At 43.2% G+C, this 25195-nt stretch overlaps 1 protein-coding gene across 1 annotated transcript in view; it reads right to left on the bottom strand.

The window, feature by feature from the left end:
• The window catches only part of LOC137536962 (zinc finger protein 271-like), a 34593-nt gene that overhangs the window by 4749 nt on the left and 4649 nt on the right, over positions 1–25195 (bottom strand). The window contains exons 2-5 of the mRNA XM_068259128.1: positions 14163–14274; positions 12846–12983; positions 12521–12731; positions 11051–12075 (exon numbers count right to left, since the gene is read on the bottom strand). Of these exons, the coding sequence (XP_068115229.1) occupies positions 11051–12075; positions 12521–12731; positions 12846–12983; positions 14163–14240 (1452 nt within the window). The 5' untranslated portion in view covers positions 14241–14274. The remainder of the gene's footprint in view (positions 1–11050; positions 12076–12520; positions 12732–12845; positions 12984–14162; positions 14275–25195) is intronic.

Here is a 25195-nt window from a genome sequence, read left to right as displayed (position 1 = left end):
GCACTCTGGATAGTTCAGAACTAAAAATCTCTTTAATATGCCCGCTGATGGTGACTGCATGGAGCACAAGACAGGAGCTTAGGTAAAAGGAAGGGGTAGGGGTGTTATATGTTGAGCTGCACATGGAATGGGGACGCAGACAGGGGGGTAACAATAGACCCTGCAAGGGATGCAGCCACACGGTGGCCCAGAAGCCGCAGGGGGCACCATGGGGGGAGTAGTTTATTTTCCCTGTCCTGAGAGACTGACAACTAAGGCCACGAAGAGAAACAGAACAATTGTGTAGAGAGCAGAAAGCTAATGACTGCATCTGTTCAGCCACTAATAACGAATCACACAAAGTTTTATAGAAAAAGATTTGTAGACTGTCCCTATTCAGTGTGCAACAGGTTCTTGCGTACAACACCCAGCCCCCAACCTCTCTACCCCTCCCCAAGTGCTCTGTAGTCTGGCTCCATCAGAGATGGACAGAGTGAGTGTAATAAGCTGAGGCTGGGAGCACACAGTTTTCTGAATGCATTTTCTGCACACCTAGGGCTCGATTCACAAAGCGGTGCAAACCCAGTTAGCATGCCTAAAAGACTTTAGGCGTGATAACCATTGCACCACGCTGGTGAAAAGCCAGTTTAGGCGTGATAAGTTTAGGCGTGATAAGTTTAGATCGCGCGCAAAGTCCCGCACACAAAGCAGCGCCATTAAACTCTATGCGAAGTGCACCAGACTTTGCTAGCGCAAAACGTTTGATCAGCTATGCACTGCGGTGCTTGGTGCTATAGTTATCACTCCTAAACTTATCATGCCTAAACTTATCACGCCTAAACTGAGTTTAGGCGTGATAAAGGGCTTTTCACCAGCGTGCTGTTAGCAACGCTTTGTGAATCAAGCCCCATGTGTCTGTAGGTATGAAAACATGCACGTTTTATCACAGAAGCTAATGTAATTGATAGAGAAAATGCATGCTGCAGTGCTTCACTGTTGTCTGTTTTTTATCTGCATGCGGAAAACGCATTCAAGTGGGCACTAGCCAATGGAATATTATGCTCCTGACTGCAGATGACCTAAGGTTAGTACATGCAGTAGGGGCTACGCACAGAATAGGGGCTGTGCATGAAATACGGATTGCACCACGTGGATTGGGGACTCCGATGGCAGTGACAGCATTCCCAGCAAGATCTCTGTGTTGGTTTACATAATAAGAAGACACAATTACCTCTTTTACAGTTTACAGCCTGTCACCCAATACTAACAGGATTATTGTTCTGCTCGCCTCTTCTTCCGGGCTACAGCAAAATGGACGCTTTATTGTCTATGCCCGACACTCCTTTCCTGGTGTGGTGACAGTAAACAAATCGAAATGCTGCCAGATGGACTACGGGAAGATGGCCACCAGCCCGCCATATTGAGGACACTGTTTTCCTGCAGAACGCCCCGGAGCGTCCACCAATCAGCACATGATGCAGCGAGGAGAGGGGCGGAGTGGAGTCTCATTGGTCAGTCTCACAGAAGGGCGTTGCTGTGAAAACCTCACTTTCTTTCCCAGGCAAACCTGTGGGAGTTGGAGAAATACAGGATTCTGTTGTGTTTCCATGTGGTTAGAACTTCCTTTACAGATGTTATCGTTGTCTATGCTTATCTATGTATTCAGACCATCTGTTGGGCTTTTATTGCTGTCTGCCCACGTGTCGGAGAATTGTTAGATAAAACCTAAGCTATCGACAAGATTCCCCTATTTTTCTATACCTATAGGAAACAGGTAAGAATCTTACCGTAAGATTCTCCTAGAGCAGCAAAGACAGCAGCAACTAGTTTCTTTATAGGGGAACACCTAAAACCCACATAAACACTAAAGTTGTATATTACCCTAGGAAGTTAAGGATAATGTTTCCCAGTGGGAGCAATGACAGCTGTAAAAGAGGGGCTACTTTCTGTCCACCTGCTTGCTGGTTTTGGTGGACAGGAGAGGATATAGCAAGGGCCAGTTCTAAACACAATTGAAGTCCTAGGTAGAAAAGACATGGGGCGCATGAGCTGGCAAGGGGTCCCTGGGCAATTGCCCACTTTGCCAGATGGAAGCGCTGGCCCTGGACATCATTGCTGTTGCCAGAGTGGATCGGAGGCCACAGAGGTCAGATCTCTGTACCCGGAGATTCTATAGTGGGCACAATTTAGTTTACCAGTGAGGGCAACAGATAACAGCATAACTCCCACCAGTCCCTCTTTGGGAACTCTGTCCTTCTGTCCCTCTTTCTTCCTCATTTTTCCCTCTTTCTAACTCATTTGTCCCTCTTTCAGGACTAATTCAGATTTATGTAAATATATGTATTTTTCTACTGAAAAACTGTATTTAACTGACTCTAAACTTTATTACCATTCTTTAAATTGATCTATTTCTTATTTTCAAATGTTGAAGGAAGATGAACCAGTATAGAAAGGACCAGTGTGGTTTTAAATTATAAAACAACATAACTTTCTTATGAAATCTATGGTATGTGTGATGTGGGTGTGGCTTAAGTGTCCCTCTTTCTGATCATAAAAAGTTGGGAGGTATGTAACAGTTCTTATGTGTGTATACTTTTGAACACAGCAAAATGTCATTAAGGACACCAGCTCATCACAAAGCAGTGACTGAAATAAATGTTTAAAATATATACTTGCCTAGAATGATGATCTATTGACTCCTCAGATGCCTGAACTCTCCTTATCGTGTCTGGCCTCTCCTCTGTTTTGTCGCTGTGTGTCTTGGGTGTAGCTGGAAGTCGGACTAGGCAGAGTCCACCCCATGGGCCCCCTTGTATAAATGCACAGCAGCTGTAACCAAGAGCACCCTAGAAATCCGCATTTGGAAAGAATGGGAACTGCATGTCTAGGACACTCGTGACAGTAGCTACACACAGCCATGCATAGTCTAAAGAGCACCCCCCTTTCCCTCAGGTTTATTTGAATGCTTCAGTTTTGTTGATAATATGGTACAGTCTGGAATGCACTAAGGCAGTTAACCTTTCTCCTGAGCTTTCATGGTCAATTTCAGTGGCAACACAATAATTATTATTATTATTAATTGTATTTATAAAGTGCCAACATATTACACAGCGCTGACATATTACACAATCACACCATCCTGAACTTCAGGCACAACTCCTCTGAACTTCTGGAGATAGTTTGTTTTATGCACAGCACTTTGCATTTTTATGCCTGGAAATTCAGGGTGGCAGATATGAGTCTATTCTTTGCTCCACTCTTCCAAAACACTAATTTTCCACCACAAATGACAAATAAACTGCAATCCTATCACCATTTTTGTACTTTAGTAGCATTCAATTTTCCACCAATCTGAGGGATGGGGGAGGGCTATGGCAACATAGGTAGAGGTGGCCAAAGAACTCTGGACTTCTCTTTATAGGATACACGAGGTGATATGATGAGATAGACATGTGTATGTACCGTGCCAAGCACACAAATAACTATGCTGTGTACCTTTTTTTTATTTCTCTGTCTGAAAGAGTTAAATATCAGGAATGCAAGTGAACATTTCTGTCCGGGTCGGACTAAAGTGTAACCCTCACTGATAAGGTATTACAGCCATAAAACACTTTCCTAGCAGAGAATGGCGTCTGAGAGCAGGAAAGGCATAAAAAAGGGTCAATAATTCATAGATTTTAACTGTCATACTTCAATGCATGTGTCATTGTGCAGAGCCAATGAAACCGTAAAAAGTAGATTCAAAAATAAAACATCTGTGGGAAACCTAAAAAAGTTTTTTTGGGGGGGGAAACGGAGGATAGATAGAATTGTTTATCTCATCAGTTTATTTTCAGCTTGTGTTCCCTTTAAAGGGAACGTGAAGTGAGAGGGATATGGAGGCTGCCATATTTAATTCCTTTTAAACAATAGCAGTTTCCTGGCAGTCCTGATGATCATTCAGCATCAGTAGTGTCTGAATCACACACCAACAAGTATTCAGCTAATCTTGACATTTGTGTCAGAAGCATCTGATCTGCAAACTTGTTCAGAGTCTATGGCTAAAGGTATTAGAGGCAATAAATCAGCAGGATAGGCAGGTGAATGGTCTTGTTTAAGATGGAATAAATATGGCAGCCTCCATATCACTCTCATTTCAGGTGTCCTTTTAGGGGCCTGAAGCACGAAGCACTGGTAGAGCTGCCATGAGCAGGTACTAACGGCAGGGTGGCAGCAAACATTACCCTGTTAGCACAATGCCTGTTACTGGGGTTACGCTTTGTTACTATAGTAATTGGCGGTCTACTGTGCTTTACCATAGCGATGCCCACGTTACCCCGGTAACGTGTGCTGCCCATCCTGCCATCAGTACCTGCACACAGCAATTTTACTGCTGCTTTGTGCATCAGGCCCTAAGTTATCTACAAATGTAACATTATGCTGGGTCAATGGCAATTTATATAATTATATATTAGATAAGGAGATGGAAGGTTTTTAACTGTATATTTTGCCACACTTTAGTTCCACTTGAACCAATACATTACATTTCTAGGTAGTAGATGTGCTTACCATATACCCAATACTAATACACCCTAATCATATCATGAGAAAAGAAGGCAGACCATCAGCTTCCAAACACGTTTTATGTGACAGCAGGCATACAATTGTCAGTTTCAGAAGAGAATGCTACTAGATCATAGATGACAGATCGTGACATAATGCCAACTATATGATACGATGGGTTTCTTGTGCTTAGCCCCAAATGTACTTCCTTTCCTCTATTAAATAAGCAAAACATCCATTTATAAGGCAGATAGTAATATGGAATTCTGATTCAGAAAAAAAAAAAAAGTTTCCAAATAAGACAACCAAGTGCATGTGCAGAAGTACAGACCGACATTAGCCTAGACCTTGTACAGAAATGTACAACCATTAAGCTGTTTGCACTAAAATATAAATGCATTTTCAAGATCAACAGTATTATCGTGTGTGCCCTTACAATGGGGGTACTTATCTCTGGGAACTATTGGCAGTTATCCTCATAGAGGAATGTAGGCCTCACTAGTCTCAGATGGGGCTTGAAGTTTTTAGTCCTGGATGTTAAACCAAAGCTCATATGTTGCTTTTTGTATTGTAGTGTCTATGAAGTCAACACTTAGGCCTGGTTCACACTGCAAGAGCTTTTTTAACACTAGTGATTTGAAAATACTTTGCTAATGCAATGCCATGTTTTGGTTTTTTTTGTAAAATCACATTGCTCACTTAAGAAAAAACTCATAGCATTTGATTAGCTAGAGCTTTTAAAGGATACCCGAAGTGACATGTGACATGATGAGATAGTGATTGCTATATATGTGTATGTGTATATCCGAATTGTGTTTTTTCTCCCGATATCCTGTGTAAATAAAGTTTACAATATTTACAGTGTCCACCGAGGTTAATATTTGTCAGCTTCTAGCATGTAGCCACGCCCCCCAAGCACAAGAGGTCATAGGGGCTTGTGCAGCTCCTGTTAGAGATGCGCCGATGACCTCTAGTGCAAGGGGGCGGAGCTACGTGCCAGAAGCCAGACCTCAGCATTAAAATCGCCCACAAAGTCAATGAAAGTCGCATACTTGGGAATTAGGCCCAATCGTTCTTTATCTGTGGGACTTCAACAAGCCAGCAGGTGGCGCTGTTGAACAACATCACATTTCTATTTGTGTGATATGTAATATTTTCCTGATTTCAAAAAAATAGCTATAATAAATAAAAATAAAAAAAGATAAATCAAATATTTAATTCTACACTCCCTTAAACCCCTTAAGGACCAAAGACTTCTGGGTGAAAAAACTGTGCTTGCCGACATCTTGCCGCATGGACCCACCTCTCTTGTTGTTCGTGCTGCTCCCCCATTGCTGCAGGCCACTCCCTCTGCTGCTGTTATATGTGGCTCACAGTGATCACAGAGTCAGGAGCTAATGAAATCGGCTCCTGACCGGCTCACGGAGCTTTGTTGATGTACCAACAGCGGAGCGAGTGGGCTGCTGCAGCAGCGGGATTGTGCAGCGCTAATTGAAATCTACACCCTTGCAGGGATAACAGGTCCCAAACAAGGCATAGATTTCAATTAGCAAGGTCCAGAAGCGGTTAAACATGGACCAAAAAAAATAGAATGCACTATTATCCATCAGCTGGACCAATGAGAAGTGGAATCATTTAATAAACCAGCTAAGCTCTGTGACATGATATACTGGCTGGTAACCAGTGATGATCACAGGATGCCCGGAGGAAGAACCCTATCCTGATTGGCTGCTGTGGGCATTCATCCTATGATGATTGGGTCAGCAAAACACGTGTTCGAAACCCAGAGCCATTGTTCCATAAAGTGGACCTAAACCCAGAGCTTACTCTCTGCTCTAAAGATTATTATGTTGTTGCTTATCTTTTAAAGAAAAACATTTCTTTCTTACAGCTTACAGACAATAAATCTGCAGTGTCTGCTTCCTGGTTTCATGGGACCACAGAAAGAGTTAACCTCCTGTGTTTACATATTAGCACAGAACTGGGGACAGAGCTGACTGCTCAAATTACACTTGTGATTATTTGCAGATAAGGGAGAATTAAATGTTAAATACAAACAGGATGGATTTTCTGCATTTTTTTGGGTCTTTTGTGCACGAGTTTAGGTCCACTTAAATATGAAATGTGTGAAAATATAGTGAATCAGGGGTTGTACACCTTCACCTGATGCCTCTCTTCGAAGTATATTATAGGATGAGCCAAAAATTATAATCACAGTGAAAATAGCTTTTGCTTTTCTTAATATTTTTCAAATGTACACTTTTATTTATTCTTATTTTTTTGGAGGGGGGGGGGGGGGGGGGGGGGGCTCATGCTTTTCAGACTGGAGACTCTCTGTACAGTGGTCCACAAGTAGCTTACTTAGTGAGAGGCTCTCAAATGCACTGCGGTCCCATAATCCCCTCCCCCCTCCCCTTCCCCACCTGCCATGGTTTGTGACTGCTTAGCCCAGTTTAGTCCCCATCATATATCGTGCAGCACTGTGCAATGTGCTGTGTAAGGTGCTGTATGATGTGTTATGTGCTCACAATTCATAACTGTGGATATTTTTCAAGGATTTCTTCACAACTGCAGATCAAAGCCCCCACAAGTTAAAGGGGCACTATGGCGAAAAACTGTAAAATGTAAAACATGTCTGCACATACATACACTTATCCTAGGGTAAATGTTTTGATTCCGGTGTAGCCATCACTTATAATAGGTATTATAATCTGGCAGATCTAACATGACTTGGTTGATTATGTTGCCTGCTCTAGTGCATTTACTCTGGGACAAATGTACGGCTTATATTTGGTTAAACTGTACAGTTTTTTTTTCCCCTTAGTGGCCCGTTAAAGCCCAACTAAACAGTGAATACAAATAAAGAGTGAAACGAGTCAAGCAGTAATATGGAGGACAGAGAACCTGCTGCCTAAGCCAAAAGTGATTGCCCAACTCCACTGCAGCTCTCCACCTCTTCCCTCTGGATTCAGCTGTTTAGTGGAGACTTGTGAAAAACACAATTTCACAAAAAAATGTCCTAAAATGGCCTAAAGAACGTTCATGCTTTGCTGATGTTTAATTATTATTACTATAAAAATACTGTGGGCTTGATTCACTAAGACAAATAGCATGCCTTATCAAAGTTAGCACGTCTTATCAGAGTCGCATGGCGAACGCTACGAACCAGCAGGGGCTCAGGTCAGGAGTGGAGTGGACAAGAGTGGAGCTCTCGTCATTGCCAATTAGCAGGTAAAAGTTTGCTATGCTACTGCTACTCTGATAAGGCGTGCTAACTTTGATAAGGCATGCTATTTGTTTCAGTGAATCAAGCCCTATGTGTGATCTATAGTACCATTATTACTTGTATCGCTATTGCAAGTCACACCTAACTTCAGGCTCGTCATTAGGTGCTCTGGTCTCATTATAAAGTTTAAAGTGCCAAAAAATCTCTTATTGTAAATTTGCATGAATTGTCCATTGCCGATACACATTTATCAGTGGTGCTTGTATCATCACACGTGATAAACACATCTATACCATCTGATAAACCATTCACCACACTCAAATAGCTAATAAATAAGTTACTTACTCTTGGCCTAATACCCTCAATTGGAAAGTTTAATTATTATCAGTCAACATTTAACATGTTTTTGAATGTTTACAAAACTGATGTTTTTCTCCAATTTCTCAATATTTGTATTGAAATTTGACATGTCAGGTGGACATTATGAACAGAATGTATTTAAGAATATCAGTTTTGTATCTACGAGGCTAGCCTGCCTAACCCTGAACAAGCATGCAGCACCTCAGGTGTTTCTGACATTATTGTCAGATCTGACAAGATTAGATGTATGCGAGTTTTGTATCTACGAGGCTAGCCTGCCTAACCCTGAACAAGCATTCAGCAGCTCAGGTGTTTCTGACATTATTGTCAGATCTGACAAGATTAGATGTATGCTTGCTTCTGGTGTGATTCAGACACTACTGCAGCCAAACAGATCAGCAGGACAGCCATGCACCTGGTATTGTTGTAAAGGAAATAAATATGGCAGCCTCCATGTACTTCTCATTTCAGGTTCCCTTTAAGTGTAATTTCATACATTATTTAGGTATTCTATTAAATATACAGTATAACTTGGAGAGATTCAGATAATAGAATCAGCTAGTTTGGACCTAATTGAAATGAGCTACTGTCATGCGTCTTGTATGTTGTTTCATATCTTTATTCCTTTTATGTTTTTTATGGTTGCGCTATCCCCATGTAGTGGCTATTCAGCTGCACTTATTACATCTCTAGAGAGTAGTTTCACCCCTTTGCTTCCTGACATGTAAGAGGAAGTGCAGTAGAAGACTGAACAGGAGTGCTCTGTATTTACCTGAATGCATTGCTGTTGCCACCTCCCTCAGCTTTCTTTCTCCATGTCTCTCTCTGCCACCACCCTCGGCTGTCTTTCTCCATCTCTCTCTCTCTGCCACCTCCCTCAGCTGTCTTTCTCCATGTCTCTCTCTGCCACCTCCCTCAGCTGTCTTTCTCCATGTCTCTCTCTGCCACCTTCCTCAGCTGTCTTTCTCCATGTCTCTCTCTGCCACCTCCTTCAGCTGTCTTTCTCCATGTCTCTCTCTGCCACCTTCCTCAGCTGTCTTTCTCCATGTCTCTCTCTGCCACTTCCCTCAGCTGCCTTTCTCCATGTCTCTCTCTGCCACTTCCCTCAGCTGTCTTTCTCCATGTCTCTCTCTGCCACCACCCTCGGTTGTCTTTCGCCATGTTTCTCTCTGCCACCTCCCTCAGCTGTCTTCCTCCATCTCTCTCTCTGCCACCTTCCTCAGCTGTCTTTCTCCATGTCTCTCTCTCTGCCATCACCCTCAGCTGTCTTTCTTTATGTCTATCTCTGCCACCTCCCTCAGCTGTCTTCCTCCATCTCTCTCTCTGCCATTACCCTCAGCTGTCTTTCTTTTTGTCTCTCTCTGCCACCTCCCTTAGCTGTCTTTCTCCATGTCTCTCTCTGCCATTACCCTCGGCTGTTTTTCTCCATGTCTCTCTCTGCCACCTCCCTCAGCTGTATTTCTCCATGTCTCTCTCTGCCACCACCCTCAGATGTCTTCCTCCATCTCTCTCTCTGCCCCCTTCCTCAGCTGTCTTTCTCCATGTCTCTCTCTGCCATCACCTTCAGCTGTCTTTCTTTAGGTCTCTCTCTGCCACCTACCTCTCTCTGTATATCTCTTTGTTTGTTGTGACCGTCTTTGTATCACTTATCTCACTTGTCTTTCTCCTTGTATCCCTCTTTATCAGTTAATTCCATCTCCCTCTGCCACCTCTCTCTTAGTTGTCTTTCTTCATGACTCCTGACACTCTTGGCCATCTTTCCCCATGTTTCTCTCTCTCTCTCTGCCACCTCTATCTTTGCCAGTTCTCTCTGTCACCTCTCCCACTCAGCTGTCTTTAATGTGCTCTCTTTGCCACCTCTTTCTTTCACTTATCTGTCTCTCCCTTTCTTGCTTGTGCCCTCTCTCTCTCTCTCTCTCTCTCTCTCTCACTCAGCTGTTGCCCTGTGTCACATGACACAGCAATCAGCATGACACGCCTTTCATTCCACTCCACTGACACAGGGACTTCTGGCTTGAAACCTCTATGGGCACGCTACCTTTGCCACACCCCCACAAGCAATACGCAGCCTGTCAGCAGGACTCTACAGCATTTGTATTTGTAATTGCGGATTTGTGAATATGAATGGGCACGCCCATTTTTAATTGTGTCAGGGTACCTATTTTGTATCTAATGTCCAGTACGAGTGTGGCGCCCTTGGTTTATTTATTCTTATATCATTCTGACATCTGTTCTATGCATTGCTGCATTATATTGTACCATGTATAATCATATGTTCTTACATATTTACTATGTTTCTATGTATTGATTTTATGATACTGATTTGAGGATGTTTCCTCAGTTTTTATGTACACTCCTTTGTGGGTGGGGTTTGTGTGCACTTGTTACTGGGTGTGGCGCCGTTCTATATATGGGTCACTTTTGTCAATTTGTACCTATGCTATGATTAAGGACGGTGTTACATCCGAAACATGTCAGCATGTGGTGTTTGGATATTAGCTTGATATGTGCCTGATTCAATAAAGCAATTTTACTTCTACCGACATTGTGCGGACTTCACCTTCACTATATATGGGGATACCTTATGCTGTTGTCTTCAATAGTGGTGGCATCAGACCTCAGTTTGCAAACATTCAAAAACATAAAAGGTTATAGTGATTAACTTCAAAGCAGTGAATCTTTTAAGCCATCCATTTGATTCTTACACAGTCCTGAAAGCAGAACACTTATTGGACAAAACTTCAAAGTGGGCGTGACCAGACCCTGGGTGTGCATCCAGGATCTGTCACAGTCTGAGCCCCTAAGAGATACAGTGAGCCAAAAGTTGACACTGCCATTGGTGGACTGGGCTTATAAAAACTCCCCAGCTTTATCGAACAATTCTTCTAAGAACAGTTCAAATGTCGTAGTGGCCACAGATGTCTGTCTGCGGCATCAGCGGACGTGTGTCTTCTGGTGCAGAACTAACGTTCCTTTAGTTGTAAAGCTCCTCCCACAATCAGAACACGAATAAGGACGCTCACCAGTGTGGATCCTCTGGTGCGTCAGAAGGTGGCCTTTTTCTGTGAAGCCTTTTCCGCAGTGTGAACAGGAGAAAGGCCGCTCACCGGTGTGGGTCCGCTGGTGTTTTAGCAGATTTCCCTTCTCTGTGAATCCCTTCCCACACTCTGAACAGGAAAAAGGACGCTCTCCAGTGTGGATCCGCTGGTGCACAAGAAGGTTTCCCTTCTGGTTGAACCTCTTCCCACACTCTGAACATGAAAAAGGACGCTCGCCAGTGTGGATTCGCTGGTGTTTCAGAAGGTCTGCTCTTTTGATGAAGCCTTTCCCACACTCTAAACAAGTAAATGGACGCTCGCCAGTATGACTCCTCTGATGTGTAAGCAGTGTCTTTTTCTGACTGAAACATTTTCTGCACTGTGGACAGGAGAACATCTTCTCCCCACTATGCACCTTCACGTGGGCAGCGAGGCTTTCATTGTCAGAAAAACATCGGCCACATTCTGAACACGAAAAGGGTTTTTTCCCAGTGTGAATGCTCTGGTGCCTAAGAAATATTGACTCTGTTCTGAATGATTTCCCACACTCTGAGCAGGAAAATGGCCGCTCACGCATTTGTGTCCTCTGCTGTTCAACAAAAGATAACTTAGACACAATACTTTGGCCAAGGTCTGAATATGGAATTAATTTATCATTCCTAATTACGCCATTATCGGATGGAACAGAAGTTCTTCCCAGATTAGAAGGACCTGGAGACCTGTGGATGTCTGGTGGAATAGTATGTAATCTGTCAGAAGGTTCCTCAGAATTAGAGGGATCTATTTCACCTGAACTGTAAATTCTGTGATGTATATTTAAAGTAATGGGATTTGCTCTTGTAGATAATTGTGTAATGCCATTATCTTCTGCAGTGTCACCGGGAGATAAAATAAGTTGTCCCTCCGAGGTATTCCGTATGTACCGTCCATCTGTTGGGAAGAAAGTAGAGGAGTTTTTCAGCAGGATTCAATGTCTCTGGTGAGAATAACTCCTGTCTAAATAGAAAGCTGCTCACAAGGGGCTTGATTCAATAAACTTAGTGTAGCATAACAGTGTGAGTTATCTGCTGTTACACGCGCTAGTCAATCAGAGGCCCGTAATCTAGTGTCCCTGCAAGCCACGCGTGCTATTGGCAGCATAGCAAGCATAATCTGGGAGCGGGCACTCAGCGCACATTATGCTGCTGAATTGCAGCATAGCGAACTCTAACAACATAGCGGGTTCACTCCTCCCACCCTGAGCACCAGCAGGTCCAGTCACATTAAAGGACCTGATTCCTGCACTCTGATTGGCCCAATAGGCTGTCTGTCATTCCATAAAGCAGGTTTCCCTTTTACAATTGCCGGAAGGGCTATTAGTTTTCGGACTACTCACCAGTGTCGATATCTAGAGGAAACTCCTCTACTTTAATTGACCTCACGATTTCTTCTCTCTCCATAGACTGGTGATCATCCCTCACATATGTTTCTTCTTCCTTAAGTGTCCTGATTATTTCAACCTGCTTTGTAGGTTGCTCAGCACTCCTCACATTCATGTCTTCTTGTTCCTGTTTCATTTTAACTTTTATATCAATTAGTTCTTCACCCTAATTCCACAAATAATAACAACAGAGATCATTAGAAATCCTAGAAAATGTGAGTAATAAACCATTACCATGTAGGGGAATATATAAATGTAGGAACACCCGAGCATTGCTCACCTCTTCTGCAAGCAGATCAGTGATCTTGTTGATGACATCCAGAATTTTCTCTTTGTTCTTGTTTCTTTTTGATACCAGGGAATGAGGTGGGGGCACTGTGATGGTCACATGACCTCCATACTTCACTGGAGGAAAACTCTGCATCAAAAGATCAACAGAAAAGTCCTGTGACCCTTAAAGAACCTCCTCAGCTCTCTGGTCAAGTTTATGTTTTAATAATAGAGATAAGAATTATGTCACGTGACTCTCCCAGAATCCTCCTCACCTTTCTGGTGTGGTGTGTGTTATTAGTAGTGATATGATAATAGGAAAGTCAAGTGACCTCCCAGAGTCCTCCTCACTTCTAAGGCCAGGTGTGTGTTTTATCAACAGAGATAAGCATGACATCATGTGACCTCCCAGAGTCCTCCTCACTTCTAAGGCCAGGTGTGTGTTCTATCAACAGAGATAAGCATGACATCATGTGACCTCCCAGAGTCCTCCAAACCTCTCAGGTCAAGTGTATGTTCATTAAGCCATAAGACGCCCTCTGGTTAAAGTGCCCATGCATTACTCACAGTCGATCAATTTTCCTGTTTTATAATTTTATTGAATCGAAGGAGAATCTAGTGTGTTCCATTATGCTTAATCGAAGCAAACTGGCTGATATCTAACCGAATCGACAGCGTTTATCGATCGAACAGGATGGAAAATATCAGTTGATGATAAAGGAATCGGTTAATGTTTACATGATTTTGATCAGCACAGAATTAATTTTTGTTTTCGGATTATGGAGACACAACGCTCAGATCAATTAGTGAGGGAGAAACACCAAGATCTTGCTTGCAGTGTTTGAAAACAGTGTGGCCGATCGAAAGTAATTCCAATCGCCAATAAAGTCAATTGCCTAATCTCTGAATGGAAAAGCAAGTAATTCATGGGCACCTTTAGGTATGTGTTTTACCGAAAGTGATTATAGTAACGTCATACGCATACGCGTCTATGAGCCACCGGTGAGCTGGGTGCAGGGTGAGCCCAATGATAGCTCACCCTACTGCCACTCAAATCCCAGGCGGCATTAAATACTATTTCCCCTCTGAGTCATAGCAACTTAGAGGGAGGAGTAATTTGGGGTCCAGCGGTCGCCGGATCTCCTATTTACCCTTACACACCCCGCGCAGTGTAACATTACTGCTATGGGGTGCCTAGTTTGGGTGTGCACTAAAACAAACTGCTTCAAATTATATTATCTATTAGTAACCTCCTCTCCAGTGAGGTGTGTGTTTTATGTAAACCAGATTAAAGTGAAGTCATGTGACCTCCCAGAATCCTCCTCACCTCTCCGGTCAGCAGGTAGATAATCTCCAGGGTGAGGTTTAATATCCTCTCAGTCATTTGACTGTGATCCTTCTCCATTCTGGGTGATTCTGTCTGTACAGGAAGATCTTCTCTGCAGGTAAAATATAAAGTGAGAATTAACTGATCTGTAAGATTTTGAGCGATATTTGAAAGAGACAATTACAGTGAATGCTTTTTCCTATTGTTCTGTGTCAAAGCAGAACATTATCTGGCCTACAACCCAAAAGTGGAGGAGACCTACTTAAGAGATTTAAAAGACAAGCAGGGGCGGTACATCCACAATAATTTCTGAAGAGGCGTGGTGTAATTGAAATAGGTGTGGTTAAATCATATACAGTACAGACAAAAAGTTTGGACACACCTTCTCATTCAAAGAGTTTTCTTTATTTTCATGACTATGAACATTGTAGATTCACACTGAAGGCATCCAAACTATGAATTAACACATGTGGAAGTATAGTACATAACCAAAAAGTGTGAAACGACTGAAAATATGTCATATTCTAGGTTCTTCAAAGTAGCCACCTGTTGCTTTGATTACTGCTTTGCATTGCTTGGCATTCTCTTGATGCGCTTCAAGAGGTAGACACCTGAAATGGTTTTCACTTCACAGGTGTGCTCTGTCAGGTTTAATAAGTGGGATTTCTTGCCTTATAAATGGGGTTGGGATCATCAGTTGCGTTGTGGAGAAGTCAGGTGGATACACAGCTGATAGTCCTACTGAACAGACTGTTAGAATTTGTATTATGGCAAGAAAAAAAGCAGCTAAGTAAAGAAAAACGAGTGGCCACAGGGCCGGATTACCGACCAGGCAACAAAAGCAGTCGCTTGGGGCCCCATTCAGAGTCAAAGGGGCCCCATTAGCACATAAACCAGCCCTTGCCATCCTGTCAGCGGTGGCTGGATGGTATAATGGTTAAAGGGACTCTGAGCAGTGCAGTAACTATGGAAAGATGCATATCATTTTAAAGCTCTCTTTCTCCTCTTTCCAATGATATATAAACAGCTGCTCTATGCCTTTTAGTTTTCGATATTTTCGCAATTGAAATCGCTGCCACAGGACGACTTTTCTCCAAAGTCAGCGGTGGCTGGATGGTATAATGGTTAAAGGGACTCTGAGCAGTGCAGTAGCTATGGAAAGATTCATATCATTTTAAAGCTCTCTTTCTCCTCTTTCCAATGATATATAAACAGCTGCTCTATGCCTTTTAGTTTTCGATATTTTCGCAATTGAAATCACGGCCACAGGACGACTTTTCTCCAAAGTTGGCAGCTCGATTCAGCACAATGCAATGAAATATAAGGAACCCAGGGGGATATAATTACAAACATCATGCTGGTAGGTGTGAGGATGTAATGAATTAGTTGTGGGTATGCTTAACCCCCTTGGCGGTATGAAAAATACCGCCAGGGGGCAGCGCAGCAGTTTTTTTTTATTTTTTATTTTTTTAAATCATGTAGCGAGCCGAGGGCTCGCTACATGATAGCCGCTGCTCAGCGGCATCCCCCCAGCCCCGCCGATCGCCTCCGGCGATAGGCGATCAGGAAATCCCGTTCAAAGAACGGGATTTCCTGGAGGGCTTTCCCCGTCGCCATGGCGACGGGGCGGAATGACGTCACCGACGTCGGGACGTCATTGGGAGACCCGATCCACCCCTTGGCGCTGCCTGGCACTGATTGGCCAGGCAGCGCAGGGGTCTGGGGGGGGGCGCGCGCCGCACCGGATAGCGGCGATCGGGTGCGCGGCGGCGGCGATCGGGGTGCTGGTGCAGCTAGCAAAGTGCTAGCTGCGTCCAGCAAAAAAAAAATTATGTAAATCGGCCCAGCAGGGCCTGAGCGGCACCCTCCAGCGGCTTACCCCGTGTCACACACGGGGTTACCGCTAAGGAGGTTAAAGGCATATCCACAGGCACTGCTTGGAGTCCCTTTAAGGGCTCTGCCGCTGACACAGGAGACCAGGGTTCGAATCTCAGCTCTGCCTGTTCAGTAAGCCAGCACCTATTCAGTAGGAGACCGTAGGCAAGTCTCTCTAACACTGCTACTGCCTATAGGGCGCGTCCTAGTGGCTGCAGCTCTGGCGCTTTGAGTCCACCAGGAGAAAAGCGCGATATAAATGTTATTTGTCTTGTCTTGTCAAATGATGCCGTGCGCTGCTGATTGTCTTCAGAGCCAGGCTCTCCTCCTAGGTCCCCCTCCTGCTACTGTGCGCTCTGCCGCTGCCCACTCCACCCTCCCTTCCCACAGAGAACCACAGCTGCAGCAAGAATGATAGCAGCAGATGGCAAACGCTCACTCACCTATCCATGATCCAAGCAATAGAGATCCCGTCATCTGAAACCCATCTGTCTCTTCTACAGTGCAGCCGCTCGCTCTGAACTTCCTGATTCTCAGATCAGACATGAAGTAGGAAGTAGCAATAGTAGTAGTAACAGAGCGGCAGCACTCTAGAGGAGACAGATGGGCTCCGGATGACGGGACCTCTATTGCTTGGATCGCAATAGGTGAATGTGATTCATCTGGTGCTGTCATTCTCCCCCACTGCGGCTGCCTTCTCTGCTGGACTATCGTATTCACTGGGATGGAGGCTGCATGGTGGCTGTCTATTTTTGGAGGAAATTGGTTGTTCGTTGGTGGGAGTGGTTATGTAATTCTGTCTGGGGAACGGCTTCCGGTTTGGCGGTGTCCAGAGCTTTCTGCTATTGCCAGGCTGGAGATGCAGGGGGGAAGTGCTGCTGCTGTGATATCTGGCGCCCTCTTCACAGGGGTGCCCCAGCCCCTGAGTGCAAATGTCCCAGCCATTCATCTCTCACTCTGCATTTTGCCGCTGCTATTCCCTGCATTGTGCACCCACACAGGAAAGCGTGCTGTTGCCCATAGCAACCAGTAGCTCGGCTGCCCGGTGTGTGCAACATATTGCTGTGCAGCTGCATCTTCTGATTCTATTACGACATGATGGGGGGGCCCAAATCAGTTACTTTGCTTAGGGCCCCATTTAGCCTTAATCCGGCTCTGAGTGGCCATCATTTCTTTAAGAAATGAAGGTCAGTCAGTCCGGGAAAACTTTGAAAGTGTCCCCAAGTGCAGTCTCAAAAACTATCAAACGCTACAAAGAAACTGGCTCACATGCGGACCGCCCCAGGAAAGGAAGACCAAGAGTGGCCTCTGCTGCGGAGGATAAGTTCATCCGAGTCACCAGCCTCAGAAATTGCAGGTTAACAGCAGCTCAGTTTAGAGACCAGGTCAATGCCACACAGAGTTCTAGCAGCAGACACATCTCTAGAACAACTGTTAAGAGGATATTGTGTGAATCAGGCCTTCAGGGTAGAATCAATAAAGTACGTAGAGCTGGACAAACGGTAACCCAGGCTTATCAAACCTGGATACTTGCCGGTGCCTAGTCTCGGCTGGATTGCTCCCACAGCCGCAATACTGTGCAAAACAACAAAAGGAGACGGCACACTACTGGCTGCAAAAATATTTGCTGTATTGAGTGGACAAACACTACATGTTACGGATCCAACGATCCTTCATCAGGTGTCAAACAGCAATGAAAGGTATATACACATGTATAAATACACCCAACGTGCAAGCACCCCACCCATCCAGGCTCCACCCTCAGAGCCATTAAGTCTCAAGTCTCTAAAAAGTCAAAAAGGTCATATGGCACTCCTTCACGGCTACCAAAAAACAAACATCAATAACTGACCGTAATCCAGGCACTTCCGATAAAGGACTACCATAAGACCACCTGTAGAAAAACACGTAATAAATCAATATATGCTGCAATAAAAAGATACACGCAGGTCACATTGCACTTCTGCTATAAAAAACATTTGAGTGGCAACCTCTCATTCATCCCCCTAGGGATCACTACGTCCAAGGAATAGATCCACCTTGCTTCTTTTTGCTTCAGCCTCTTTTCCACATCACCCCCTCTGCTAGACAAAGTCACCGCTTCCAAAACGCACCAGCGTAATTGTGCGGCATTGTGCCCTGCTTCAAAAAAATGTCTAGCCACCGAGGTGTCGTAATTCTTGCGTTCTCCTTCGGCATATTTTGTGATAGCACGTTTGTGCTCCTGTATGCGGGTCCTAACTGTTCTGGTGGTTTCTCCCACGTACATGAGCCCACATGGGCACTTAAGCCCATATACTACCCATGCTGTGGAGCAATAATGTCTACCTTTAATGGCAATACGCTCACCTGTGTGCGGGTGACAAATTCTGTCACCCCTAATAATGCCACTACACACATTGCCATTCAGGCAGGGAAATGTCCCCGCCCTCCCTGTGACAATATTGCTCTTAACGGAAGATACATCTGTGCGTCTCACTCTGTCATAGATGGTGGTACCCCTTCTAATCGAAAAGATTGGTTCCTCCTGAAATAAAGTTCCCAATTCTTTATCGTTACTTAATAACGGCCAGAACCTGTGTACAGTGTTCTTAATCAATTGTGTGTTTTTACCCAAATTCGTGACGAACGGGATCTTATTAGGGGCCCTTGTCCTTGCTCTCTTGTTGAGTAAAGTGGACCTGTCAATAGCCATAACTTCCTTGCTAACTGCTTCCACCTTTTGTAAATTATAGCCCTTTTGGGCAAACTTGGATGTCAACTCACTGCTTGCCCTCACAAAATCCTCTCTCTTGGTGCATATCCGTCTCGCCCTTAGGAACTGCCCCTTAGGGATGGCTCTCACGACGTGACTATGATGATGGCTGTCAGGACGCAACAAATTGTTGCGATCCATGGGTTTGCGGTACAATTTAGTAACAAACCTGCCATCAGCTATACTCAGGGATACGTCCAGGAAACTAATTTTTTCTCTGGATGTCTCAAGGGAGAACTTGATGGTGGGATGGGCTCGATTCGCTTCATCGACCACCTCAAGTAGCAGTTCCTCCGGGCCCTTCCATAAGAGCAATATGTCATCTACAAACCGAGAGTAGTGAAATGTGTGGCATATACTTAGGATTATTCAAGAACATGGACCTTTCCAGTGATTCCACAAACACATTAGCTATCGATGGAGCAGCCGGTGAACCCATGCTTGCCCCCTGTCGTTGTATATAAAAATGATCATGAAATTTGAAATAATTCGATTTTAGTACCAATTCTAAAATATCAAGCAGAAAGTACACCATCCCATTTGGGAGGCTAGTTTCAAGCAATCTGTCCTCAATCACCGCTATTGCCTCATCCTGAGGTATAGCGGTGAAGAGACTTTGTACGTCAAGACTGCAAAAAATCATGTCATCAGGAATGGAATCCGCTTGTTGGGACCAGTCTTTCCTCCTCGTTTGCCTGCTTCTGTGCTGTATTTACTGCCGAAGATACACAAGGAATTGATCAATCCCCCAGGACGTCCCATCGTCTCCAGTAGGGGGTCTGTTCTATACCCCTTAGCAGGGTTTTTAGATGTCCATTTGCAACCCATTGTGTCCTCGTTTTCCCACTGCTTGAAGGACACTACCAATTTGCTAGTGAGACTGGAAGCTTTGAATGATATTCCCGATGACATGATTTTTTGCAGTCTTGACGTACAAAGCCTCTTCACCGCTATACCTCAGGATGAGGCAATAGCGGTGATTGAGGACAGATTGCTTGAAACTAGCCTCCCAAATGGGATGGTGTACTTTCTGCTTGATATTTTAGAATTGGTACTAAAATCGAATTATTTCAAATTTCATGATCATTTTTATATACAACGACAGGGGGCAAGCATGGGTTCACCGGCTGCTCCATCGATAGCTAATGTGTTTGTGGAATCACTGGAAAGGTCCATGTTCTTGAATAATCCTAAGTATATGCCACACATATTTCACTACTCTCGGTTTGTAGATGACATATTGTTCTTATGGAAGGGCCCGGAGGAACTGCTACTTAAGATGGTCGATGAAGCGAATCGAGCCCATCCCACCATCAAGTTCTCCCTTGAGACATCCAGAGGAAAAATTAGTTTCCTGGACGTATCCCTGAGTATAGCTGATGGCAGATTTGTTACTAAATTGTACCGCAAACCCACGGATCGCAACAATTTGTTGCGTCCTGACAGCCATCATCACAGTCACGTCGTGAGAGCCATCCCTAAGGGGCAGTTCCTAAGGGCGAGACGGATATGCACCAAGAGAGAGGATTTTGTGAGGGCAAGCAGTGAGTTGACATCCAAGTTTGCCCAAAAGGGCTATAATTTACAAAAGGTGGAAGCAGTTAGCAAGGAAGTTATGGCTATTGACAGGTCCACTTTACTCAACAAGAGAGCAAGGACAAGGGCCCCTAATAAGATCCCGTTCGTCACGAATTTGGGTAAAAACACACAATTGATTAAGAACACTGTACACAGGTTCTGGCCGTTATTAAGTAACGATAAAGAATTGGGAACTTTATTTCAGGAGGAACCAATCTTTTCGATTAGAAGGGGTACCACCATCTATGACAGAGTGAGACGCACAGATGTATCTTCCGTTAAGAGCAATATTGTCACAGGGAGGGCGGGGACATTTCCCTGCCTGAATTGCAATGTGTGTAGTGGCATTATTAGGGGTGACAGAATTTGTCACCCGCACACAGGTGAGCGTATTGCCATTAAAGGTAGACATTATTGCTCCACAGCATGGGTAGTATATGGGCTTAAGTGCCCATGTGGGCTCATGTACTTGGGAGAAACCACCAGAACAGTTAGGACCAGGGGTCTAGTCCTGGGAAAAAAGGTGGGTGGACTCTACCCCGACACTAAAAATGGGCGTGGCCATGCAGCAGAATGTGGGCGTGGTCATGGGCGTGGTCATGGGTGGGCCATAGTCCTGGAAAAAGTAGTGAGTGGGCTCACCCCAGCCACGGATGCCACCCCCCATACTCCCCACCCCCCCCAAAAAAGGATATATACAGTGGGATTCGAAAATTTGGCCAACCTTGTTAATTGTCAGGATTTTATTGTACAAATCATTGGTTGATAGATACGATAAAAAATGTCAGTTAGATATAAACCTTGAAAGCTTTAAACTTTAGGAGACACACAAAGCGTGATATCTGAGAAGTGAAATTAAGTTTATTGGATTTACAGAAAGCGTGGAGTAATTGTTTAAACTAAATTAGGCAGGTGCATAAATTTGGACACTGATGTCATTTTACTCATTCCAAAACCTTTACAAGTATTATTGGAACTCAAATTGGCTTGGTAAGCTCAGTCACCCCTGCCTACATACCCAGGTAAATCCAAATATGAGAAAGAGTATTTAAGGGGGTCAAGTATAATAAGTTTCCCTCCTCTTTGAATTTTCACTGAAGAGTAGCAACATGGGGGTCTAAAAAAAACTCACAAATGACTTGAAGACAAAGATTGTTTACTGTCATGGTTTAAGGGAAGGAGACAGAAAACTGTCTGAGAGATTTCAGCTGTCTTTTTCCAGTTAGGAACATGTTGAGGAAATAGAAGACCACAGGCTCAGTTCAAGTTAAAGCTCGAAGTGGCAGACCAAGAAAAATCTTGTATAGATAGTAGCGCTATATGGTGAGAACAGTCAGACATTTCTTTTTTGTGGTGGCCAAATGTATGCACCAGCACCTGCCTACTTTTGTTTAAACAATTATTGCACACTTTCTGTACATTCAATAAACTTCATTGCACTTCTCAAATATCACTGTGTGCGTCTCCTATATGATATATTTAACTGACATTTTTTATCGTAACATCCAACATTTATGCAGGAAAATCATGACGACTAAGGTTGTCCAAACTTTTGCATCCCAATGTATGTATATATATATATATATATATATATATATATATATATATATTAATTAATTACAAATGAGTGCAACATTAATTTTACATTGGAAGATCTCCAAAAAGTAACACGTTGTAAAACAAAGTTACTTAATATGCAGGGAAACGATTAGTGCTCATAAACCGTGAACACAGTCCTTTAGAAAACAGACCATAAACTAGAGTAACGGCGGCCATGGTTTTCATGCTGAACTTTTCTAGATTGAGAGTCATCTGCATTGCGATGTGTGGTCACCCATTTTTTAACATAGGGTAAAGGATCCCATTCATCTGCAGGAGGACCAAGGAGACTAATAAATAAAAGCGAAGACAAGCGTTCAATGCCAAGCATATTCCTAATGGGTGTCATCACTAAATTCATCGTACTGAATCCCCTCTCACAATCACCGGATGTCACTGGAAGGCTGTTCACTGCTGTCATAATTGGTTTTAGATTATCAGGAACCTCTTCACCACCATTATCAATGAAGTCTCTGAAACCTTCACAAATGGATGCATAGTGGATTCGGAATCTCTTACACAATTGTTCCAGCTTTATTTCTCCTTCAGTCCAAGGGCTTTCCACATTCATTGGCCAGCGTTGGCAATTCAGTATGTCAAGTTCAGAGACCAGAGTTTCAAAATCATCGGTCTGTGATGAATTTAAAGGTCTGTTGCTTGCAGTTGAGGTATATAGTCTGGAACGTAAATTATCCACTAAAGACTGGTAAAATTGGGGGAGATTTATCTTTACTTGGCCTTTGGTGCTTTCTGTATTGATGATAACACCTTTGAAATTCCCTTTCTCTACAGATTCCAGTGCTTCTTTCAGGTGTTTGCCAGGCTTCTCTTTCAACTTTTCAATTGCACGAACTGACCTATTGATGAGCTGGTAGGCCCGTGGCAGTGTGATGTCATCACGTTGTAGGGCTTCAGATAGGATTCCCATTTCATATACAGCATCTGCAACCCCTGCAAGGTTTACCAAATATTCTGCTGATGTCAGGACCTTGTTAAGGCCACTAAATACACATTTCTGCTTACTGTTATGAGCAGAACTTGAGCTTGCTTGTATGAAATGGCTGTGTAATGCAGGATATGACTCCCAAACTGCCCGTATAGCTCTTTGGCTGGAAGCAACCCACCGAACTGTAAAAACCTTTCCAATTTTAAGAATTTGCATTTCTAATTCTTTTGCGCATTTAGAGAGCTCTGATAGGTTTTTTGGTGACTGGTGATACACACTATACAACTTCTCAAAAAAAGAGGTTACATGGTGAAGTCCAGGAATAGCATCAACTGTATCTGCAATGCACAATTCAAGCCTGTGACATAAGCAGTGCCATTTCACAATCATTGGATATTTTGCACGGAGTCGTTCTAGAACACCTGACTTTCTTCCAAGCATTACGCTTGCACCATCACTACAAACCCCAATCAGGTTTTCCTTAAGAAACTCATGATTGAACCCATGTTTACCAAGACAAGTTAGAAGAGTGGCTTCAATTGACTGGGCATCAGTTTTAGGCAAATGAAGCAAATCAAGGAAAAAAGTGACTGGCTTATTTTCATTAATAGTGGTACGAATATAAACAATTAACACTGACTGTGAAGAAACTGTAGTAGACTCATCAATAAACAATGACAGTTTTGGAGCCTGTTCAACAATTTTCTGGCATAGCCTTTTCCTCATTTCACTGGCAATGCAATCTATTATTTGCGCACCGGTATATTCGCTATGAAGAATACGTCCCACATCTGTACCATTTGCAGCTTGCAAGCTAACAAGATCACGGAAGTCTGTGTAAGGGCGATTTTTTTTTGCACAATAGTAGGCAATGCGGAACACTTTAGAGGTGGTTGCAAATTTATGCTTTTGCTGTTCTTCAATATTGGATTGCAGTATCTGCTTTTTAGATACAGCTTGAATATCTATTGCCTTTCTGTGTGATTCGGAAACCTTGTGCCTATGTATTTTCTTACGCAGTGATGTCAGCATGTCTTTTTTGTTCAATCCATGTGCAGAAATTATACCAGTGCTCCATTCTTTTGAAATAGACAGACCATTCGCAATAGACACTCCAAGGTGTTTAACCTCACGACATACAGTGCATCCCAAAAGGCCCTTTTCTACAAATAGCCAAGGGTACTTTATTTTAACCACTAGCCAGTGATTGTGGTCCCAGCATTCTGGTAGAATAATTCTCTCACTGATATCAGCAGCTGTATCTTCAGCCACATCACTGGTAATTACGTCCAAATTACTGACTGGTGTAGTTTCTGATACTGGGTCATCTTGCTGAAGCAGAGGTTCAATCTGTGATGAACAACTTGCAGACTCAGTGTGGGATTTCTTAGAAATCTTAGAAAAAAAATCAGTAATATTTTGCTTTCGTTTGTTCATTGTTCAATTTTTAGACAATATTTGTGGAGAAATTAGGTCACTTTTTTTACAATATATCTGGAGACAGCAGGTCACTTTTTAGACAATATATCTGGAGACAGCAGGTCACTTTTTAGACAATATATCTGGAGACAGCAGGTCACTTTTTAGACAATATATCTGGTGACAACTGGTCAGTTTTTAGATAAAATTTGTGGAGAAATTAGGTCACTTTTTAGACAATATATCTGGAGACAGCAGGTCACTTTTTAGACAATATATCTGGAGACAGCAGGTCACTTTTTAGACAATATATCTGGTGACAACTGGTCAGTTTTTAAACAATATATCTGGAGACAGCAGGTCACTTTTTAGACAATATATCTGGAGACAGCAGGTCACTTTTTAGACAATATATCTGGTGACAACTGGTCAGTTTTTAGATAAAATTTGTGGAGAAATTAGGTCACTTTTTAGACAATATATCTGGAGACAGCAGGTCACTTTTTAGACAATATATCTGGAGACAGCAGGTCACTTTTTAGACAATATATCTGGTGACAACTGGTCAGTTTTTAGATAAAATTTGTGGAGAAATTAGGTCACTTTTTAGACAATATATCTGGAGACAGCAGGTCACTTTTTAGACAATATATCTGGAGACAGCAGGTCACTTTTTAGACAATATATCTGGTGACAACTGGTCAGTTTTTAGATAAAATTTGTGGAGAAATTAGGTCACTTTTTAGACAATATATCTGGAGACAGCAGGTCACTTTTTAGACAATATATCTGGAGACAGCAGGTCACTTTTTAGACAATATATCTGGAGACAGCAGGTCACTTTTTAGACAATATATCTGG

This window comes from Hyperolius riggenbachi, chromosome 10 (genome assembly GCF_040937935.1).
Source record: "Hyperolius riggenbachi isolate aHypRig1 chromosome 10, aHypRig1.pri, whole genome shotgun sequence".
In the NCBI taxonomy this organism is placed as follows: Eukaryota; Metazoa; Chordata; class Amphibia; order Anura; family Hyperoliidae; genus Hyperolius; species Hyperolius riggenbachi.
This window is presented reverse-complemented; position numbering and strand designations above follow the sequence as displayed.